Source organism: Poecilia reticulata, chromosome 5, assembly GCF_904066995.2.
Source record: "Poecilia reticulata chromosome 5, P_reticulata-male-v2, whole genome shotgun sequence".
Classification (NCBI taxonomy): Eukaryota; Metazoa; Chordata; class Actinopteri; order Cyprinodontiformes; family Poeciliidae; genus Poecilia; species Poecilia reticulata.
This window is the reverse complement of record NC_088834.1, coordinates 20,398,703-20,406,964: the sequence shown is the minus strand read 5'-3', so window position 1 is coordinate 20,406,964 and position 8,262 is coordinate 20,398,703. Positions and strand designations below refer to the sequence as shown.

Here is an 8,262-nt window from a genome sequence, read left to right as displayed (position 1 = left end):
GGTCGGAGCCGGGAAAAAAAAAAAGAGAGAGAGAGAGAGAGAGAGAGAAACTGTGCTGGAGCTGCACGCTTCATGAGCTTTTATTTTAGTATCGAGACTCGATAATAAAATAAGCATGGGCAGCTAATCTGCTCCGTCCACGAGAACCAGCGATTCCTCCCCCATCATCCCAGGAGAGTCCCGATCGCGTCCCGCCTCGCTTGAAATGGGATGAAATGGGATTATTCATGTCGACGAAGATCGGATGGATTCTTGCGATCGCCTCTGGTAAAGTAGCGCAAGATGCTGGTTTTATTTGTCCAGAGAAAGGTAGCTATTAATAGTCTAAATGTATTTTTATCTCCGTGCATCCCATCTCTTTGTTGGCTGGGTGGGTGTTATCTTTCTCTGAGCACTGAGTGGATATGTGAGACCTGCACAGTCTCCAGCTGGCTCCGGCACAATCTGCACAACATTCATAGCTTAATATTTAAACAGAAACATAGTTTAACTCCTGTGCCACTTCTGTTGATATCCGTGCGCTTAAGCATTTGTTTTGCGTCCAGCAGAGCGGTAAATAAGGAAACTGTACTCCACTGAGGAAATATCAAACCTGCATGGTGTGCAGATTACTTCATTGTTTTTAGACTCCCTCGAATGAGACCACGCCTCGTACAAGTATTCACACCTCTGAAACTTTCACACATTTGGTCACAAACGTCATAGTATTTTTCTGGGATCTAAAGCGGTGGGGCTACTAATATTAAGCAACGCTTGGGAAGTGGATGGAAAATTATAAATGAAATTTGTAGTTTGTTTTTCAGCTGAAGAAAAGCATCCCCACGCCATGATGCTGCCATGTTTGCTCAGGCTTTAGTGCAGTGTTAGCTTTCACTGGATTTAGTTAGTGTAAACGCTCCAAATGCAGCTTTTTTTTTACTTTCTGCTATTTCAACCATTCAGCTTTTACCATATTCTCCTCATTCAGGACATTATATGTCTTGATTTTAATATCGTCTACGGTTTGTAAAATATTCAGATCTTTGTGATCATCTTCAGCCCCATTGACAAAAATGGGGCAAAAATGAATGAAATGAAAGAGCGCAAAACTCTGCGCTCTTTCATGGCTAAGTGCTTCCAGATCCTTCCAGCTGGAAGCACTGTTCATACTTTAAAATGTAGTCATGTCCGTCAACTACTTCTGTTTATTTCACCTTTTTCATATCTTTTACAGATTAAATGACATCCCTCTTCAAGTTTTTGCTCGCATTAGCTCTGCAGTGCCCAATCTAACCCAGCTTCTTTCTTTCCTTTCCTTTTTTCTTCCTTCTTTTCTTTTTTCTCCCTCCCTTCCTAATCCATTCCTCTATTACTGGAGAGTCCATATTTCTCACTTTTTTTTCTATTATTTTTGTCAAATACTTGTCTTCCAAATTTATTTTACCGCCTTCCCAGTTTTAAATAAAGCCCTCCTTCATTTTTCACACAGACCTGCTGCTGTATCTTCACTCAAAGCGTGATTCACTCACAGTTTCCACGTTTGTCCCAGGGGCAGCCAAATCTGCACCCACACCTATAACTTTTAAAGTAATTGATTAACAAGTGGATGACGTCCAAACCCGCTCAAATGCTTAAACTACCCCAAAACTTTGACCTTTTTCAGCTGTCTTCCTTGGTTTTGGTGACTTTTCACTAATGATCTCTGGCAAATCTCTTGCTAAGCATCTTGAGAAAAGAGCTACAGGAAATTGGTTGCACTGGATTTTATTTAGGATTATCAAGGCAAAGTGGCATAAATATTACAGAATTTATGCCTTTCACTTATTTTTTTAGAAAAATAAGTGAAAATCCTGTTCATTTCTCCGCAAAATGATTCATCATTTTATAATCTATATCATAAAATCTTAGTAAATTGCATCGTTAGTCTAATTCGTGGTAAAACATTACGAATAGCTTCTTTGAGACTGTGCTTGCACTTAGTGGTTTCTATATTTAAACGTGTCAGATTGTAGGGTATATTTATCCAGACCCGACAGGTTCTGTCTCCGCTCTGTTTTGCAGTTTTCCTGTTCCTCGCGGCGCCTGCAGGCAGCGTAGATGTGAGCTGTGAGAACGTATACCGGGACTTTTCTGAGTGCGTCCTGGAGCTGGGGGAGAGCATGGACAACTACCAGGAGAACGTGACCAGCGAGCAGGGAGTGGCGGCCGTCTGCAGGTGCCAGCAATAACTTTATGTTATTTTATTTAAAAAATAAATAAATAAAAATGGCCGGGCGGTGACGTATGAGCATCTGAAAGGGTTTCTGAAAAAGTTTGAAAAAAAATATGTGACTTGAATTAAGTATTTTCAGGATCTGGATTAGAATGGAAAGGGTACACTCATTTTCACACTTTATTCCTTTTTGTTTTCTAAATGTTTCTAATCATTCAATTGTTTATTTATTCTTTATTCTTTGTTTTCCTCATTCTTCCTTCCTTATTTCACTTCTTTTCTTCCTTCCACCTTGCTTTTACTCCTTTTTTATCTTTCTTCATTCTTTTTCTACCTTCCCTTCTTGTGGTTTTCTTTTTGTCTTTGTTTCTTCCATTCATTATCCAGAATTTCCTTCACTTCCTTTATTTTTCTTCTGTTTTCATTGCTTTCCTTCCTTCTTTTCATCCTTCAATTTTGTGCTTTTCCTTCTATCTCTCCTCGCTTAAAAGACCTGCCATTCTTGATGGGGTTTTACATTTTTTAAATAACCTATAAGGTCTGAGAAAACTGGAAGACGATGTCTATAAATCAGATTTTTTCATAGTGAAAATGTTTATGTCTCATTTAAAATTTGTCTAAGGATGGATAGCAGTCTTACGTTTTCAAGGGATATTGAGTTTAATCTAAAACCTGCAGGAACCTTTATTTACAGACAACTAAAACTGATTTCAGAGTTTAATCTGAAAGATGGAGTGAATTCAAATCTAAATCATTTTACCAACATTTCAGCTTAATAAGTACAACTGGGTGTTATAATGAAGATAAATATTCATGTCATAAGCAAATACTGCAGAGAGGGGAGCAGATGCTGCAATCTCAGAGGGAGAACGGAGAAATGAGTGATACTGAGACACAAAGCCGTTGTGCTAAATAATTTATGACTCCAGTGCAGCCGTAGTGAAATTCAGGGGACGATTTCTTCGCCACAAACTCCACATCCCTGGTAGTTTACCGAAGGCAAAAATTTGCACTTTTACACGGCTTCTGCCGAAAATTGCCCACTTGTAATATCATCTGCGAGATGCTGTCTCGCTCCCGGATGCGGTTGCCGTGGCAACCAGCGCTCGGTTTGACTCACTCGAGGCCATCTGAGCAACAGATTACTGGCAGTTATTAATCCACAGACGCCGCTGCCGCCGCCGAATTCGTGAAGAGCTGTCGCCAGTCCAGTTTCTGACCGTCCTTCGTTTTGCCCGCAGCCACTGGGAAGCCTTCCACACGTGCGCGCTGACGGCGCTGTCCGACTGTCAGCAGGAAGTCAGCTCCATCTGGGAGACCCTGAAGCAGGACTCCAGGAAGATCCGCTTCCAGGGAAGCCTGTTTGACCTGTGCAGCCCCAGCTGTGCCCCCAGCGCCCGTCTGCCCCTCGTCGCCCTCGTCCTGCCTCTGGTGCTGGTCCTGACCGGGCCGAGCGGCGCCTCTGCGTAGACGGGACGCGGATGGGGGTACCGAGGGTAGGATGGACAGGGCTCGGTTTCTTTTTTTCATGAGTTTCAGTACGTCTGAGCTCAGACTTAATGCCAAGGATTTAAAAGGTTGAAATGTTTTTAAAGGATTTTTTTTTCTTTTTTACACTGAGCTGTTTTTTTGTGTGGCAGGACAATCAATTTAGTTTGGCCGATAGCTTCAAGTCTTCTGATAATGATAAAGCCTATTTCTTTATTAAATAGAAGCTTAGGAGGGAAATAAAAAGTGCATTTTTGAACATGGAAAGCATTATAGTAAATGACTTTTGGTCCGAAACTAGTTTACCACACCTGATTTTTAAAGTTTTAACTTGATTTTCTTAGAAAATATAAATAAATAAAAGCTTAACCTGCCAGCTAGCATGTGTGTGGGGGTCTTATATCATGGGGTTTGTTGGATTTTGTCTTGATAAATCAACATCAAACCTATGGAGGTAATAATAAACGGGACATCATTTAACCTGAAGTCTTCCTGTTTCCGGCCCATTTCCCAGCCATGTGAGCCCCATATGTGAATGCTGGCTGGCTGATGGCACATTTACTAGATCAAAAGTCAACAACCACAGAATAAAACATATCAAACATGCAAATTAAGCAACTGCTAATTGTTGATTTTTATATTCACAAGCTTGTTTTTTTTTTTGTTTTGTTTTTTTATTGTTTGTGCACTTCCCGGATTTTTAGTCTTTTCTAAACACTAAGATAAGCACACATGCAGAAGCTGGGCATGTGAACATCATATTTTTAGATTACAGCTGCTTAGAAAAGCATTCATATCCCTTAAACCTTTGCATGTGTCACGCCTTTGTTGCATCTTGCACGCGTCCTCTAATAAAACCTCTGAGGTCTTCGCAGTTGCATTGCGAGCTCCATGCTGTGAAGAAATGCATCCCCGCAGCATGATGCCACCTCCACCATGTCTCCCATTAGGGCTGGTGTGTTCAGGGTGAAGAGCAGCGCTCTCTGAAAAACCTGAGAAGCATTCATAGAACAGATGGAGCCTCCTTCTCTTCTTTAGTGGCGTCAGAGTACAGAGGCTGCAATGCCACATCTTAACGTTAAATCCTAACGCAGCACGTTAAAGTTTGACAGAATGCAAACCAGTTTAGGGGGTATGGATGTTTTTTTTCACTGTAGACGAACATGGAGCAACACTTCCAAATTAAAATATCTCTGCTGCCTGCCCTGTGCTGTCATCTGGAAGAGAAACACTTCAGACTTAGAGAAACGAGCTCTCTGATTAGAAATCTATCTGAATCTGTTTTAAATCAAACATTTCTTTTCCTAACCGTGCTGCTGGGGGAGGAAGCTGTGTTGTCGTTTACACACTGCTCATATATTATACATGGATAATATATGAAACATGTATTGTTTGTGCACTTCCCGGATTTTTAGCCTTTTCTAAGGCTAAAAATCTTAGCCTTAGAAGATTTTTAGCCTTAGAAAATAGGTGAGCTCTCCTATTTTCAAAAGGAGAGCTCACCTTTTGAAAATAAAAGGCATGTGTTGTCTTGAAACTGAAAGTGTAATAAGAACATGCATGGCTAGAGCGGTGCATTGTTACTCTATGTGCTGATTAATCTTTATTTGGAGTAATGAGAGCGTTGCGCAACATCCAGACATGGCAACTCAAGCGCCATCTAGTGAGGTCTGCTTCTGGTTCCTGACTCATTTCTACCGTCACATCAGTTCTTTTAGAAGGCAAAAGAAAGTTTGGCCTCATTTTTCTTTTCATACCACGTGAAGCTAAATATAAACATTAACTGGATTTAATTACCTCTGCTCAGATGCCGTCATAGCAACACAGGCAAAGAATAAATCATGTTTAAGTGTCTCTAACTTTTTAAAAACCTCTATCAGCAGGGCAGTTTTCACTACATTAAATACTTTATATATTACATATGGTTTACCCCCTACTGCAATTCAAAAATTATACACGTTTGGTTCGTAGATGCAGGTGGAGACTTTTAATTTGTAATCGGGGTAAAAATTGTCACCAGCATTATTTTCTTGCACAGGAAAATGTAAAGTATAACACAACATACTCATATTTATGTGACTTAGTTTTAACAAAAGGTAAAATCAAGTTTATCCAGAGACTTTTACTGAAAAGGCAACATTGCTGCACCCAAGTCAGCTTTTATTCTTTCTTACACGTGGCTAAATATAGCCAGCGTTTTGAAAGACAGTGACCCAAATCCTGTTTTTATTACTGAAAGTAAATTTATTCAATCAAGTCCAAAAGAAACTGAAAACTACATGTATTTCTTTTAATACAGCAAACATGCAAAATTACAGTAAGCAGTTAATTTCTACAGAAGATCTCAAATAAAAATTTTGAGGATGATCTCAGAAATTTTCTACAACAAATCTTGGAGATTTTTGAATTTCAAATGTCAACATTTTCTTTTGAATTTTTTCTAGAAAATTTCGGAGATTAATCGCAAAATTGTTTTCATTCATTTTGGATCTACATTGGTTACTTCATTTTCTTGATTTTATGATTTTTTGTTTTTGATTTTTGTTTGTTTTTTTGACTCTACAATTTTGGCCCATGCAGCAAAAAGTTTGGACACCCCTGACATTTAATGAGGAGTCGCACACTTGCCACATCTCCCCTCAGAACTGTTTACATTATTAATGGCATAAACTCAACAAGGCGTAGAAAATTTTCCTTTGAGGCCTAAAATGTGTTTCAAAGATTTAAAGATCCAGACGAGTTCATACATTCGATTAAACTGATTTAACCAGGGCTAATAAGGAATCAGGGAGGCATTTGACAAAGTGCTTATTTCTAAAAATGAAAATAAAATCAAACATGTTGTGTACAGGGTTGTACCTCTTTTAACCGTCCATATAAAGCTATTTGGCCTCCTGCCTTAAGTCACATCTGTCATTGTAATAATTACCTGTATGATAACTGAAGTGTGACTGTCTGCACGTCTCGTGAAATGTTGCTTACCTGCAGTGGAAACGTGAACAAAATACAAGCGGGGGCTTTGGAATGAGAAATTAAATGTGAAGTCATTTAATGTGTATGAAGAATCCACTGCGTTTCCTCAGTTCAGCCCATATCGACAAAAATAATTTAAAATCAAACTGTAGATCTCACATTGGTGTTTAAGAAAATCAGTACAAAACACATATAGGACCCATATGATCACAAACTGTACCCATACAACATGACAAAGCCATGTGGGGGAGTAAAGATTGAATAGTTGCACCTGATTTATACAATGCCACAAAACTAATTCATGGCAATAGGAGAGGCCCAACAATTGTAATAAAAACTCTGCAACCAGCACTTGGAAATGCAAGTTTTATAAACTGAGTTCTGCAGTTTGAAGTTACATAACTAACACCGTTCCCACTCATCTGGTACAAATACAATGTTTCAGCTGTCTGTAATCGTCCATCTTTTTTTTTTATTCTTCTACCACTGCAAAAGGAAGCAAGTGACAGTGACCTGTTTAACATGCGTTTGCTCAAATTAGACCAAAATTGTGCATATTTCTTTTAGTACAGATGGTCCTACCAGGTGTCTGCAACTGATTTTGTTTTTCCTCGCATGATATTTTATGACCAGGTGTCAGAAAAACAGTTGATTTTAGCTTGGACGTCACGTAAGGTGGCCTGTGCATGAACTGTAACAGCATCCTTTGTTACGCAGATTTGTACTATCCCCACTCCTGTCGCCTCGTTATCTCCTGAGCATGTTTGTTCTAGTTGATTCGACTTATTTAACGTTTTAAAAGAGTAAATATCATGTCCATCCATTGTGTGCCTGGTGGTGAAACACAGAAAAACAGTCATCTTCTTTAAGCATGAGCAATATCATGGGAGAGAATCTTTATCCCTTCATATGCGTTTGATGAAAGCATGAAAATGATCGTGATCATGCACACAGTAAAAGTACAATAAGTTTTGAAGAGAGTTTAATCATAGGAAGAACTTCTGAATGTAAAAAAAAATGTTCAGTATGTTTTCTCTCTTTTTTCTTTTTTTTTTTTTTACACATTTACAAAACTCTGTAAAGCAATATATGGAAAAATGTAGTAACTATAACAATAAAGCACAAATATTAAACACAAGACTTTTTGTGTGCATTAATGTTTAGGTTGTTTTCAGGACATTACAGTAAAATTTGTTGCAACTTCTTCATCACACCGTCTCAGTTTCTCATCCAGCAGTGAGCTGGTAATGAGGATCACAAATAGCTTTAGTTTTCACTCGTTAGCGCTCGCCCATCTGCTGCTTTCCACCTGGATACGTCCTGCAGAGGCAAAGTGACGGATCACGGCCTGTAGTGGAAAAACCTCTTAAGAGGTAACGACATGTTCATGATGCGCACCTCATTAGAGAAACTATCTTTGTCTGGAACATAATTAGATTTCCAGGCCGTTCCTGGTGAACAAATACTGCAGCAGCAGCAATGAGTCATATGAATGGAAAGATCAGTAGGTGTTAATATATACAAAAAAAGTTTTCTTTTCAAAAAATATCTCATTTGGTGATGACTGCAAGTTGCATGGTCTTCTTATTTGGGGCTATGCTTCTGTAAAT

At 39.0% G+C, this 8,262-nt stretch overlaps 1 protein-coding gene across 1 annotated transcript; it reads left to right on the top strand.

Moving 5' to 3' along the window:
* The first annotated feature begins 27 nt into the window (after positions 1 to 27).
* LOC103465283 (neuritin-like) lies at positions 28 to 7,790 on the top strand. Its single transcript, XM_008409947.3, has 3 exons — positions 28 to 267; positions 2,041 to 2,194; positions 3,433 to 7,790. Exons 1-3 carry the CDS (start codon positions 216 to 218, stop codon positions 3,659 to 3,661), a joined length of 435 nt encoding a protein of 144 aa, XP_008408169.2. The 5' UTR covers positions 28 to 215; the 3' UTR covers positions 3,662 to 7,790.
* The last annotated feature ends 472 nt before the right edge of the window (positions 7,791 to 8,262 follow it).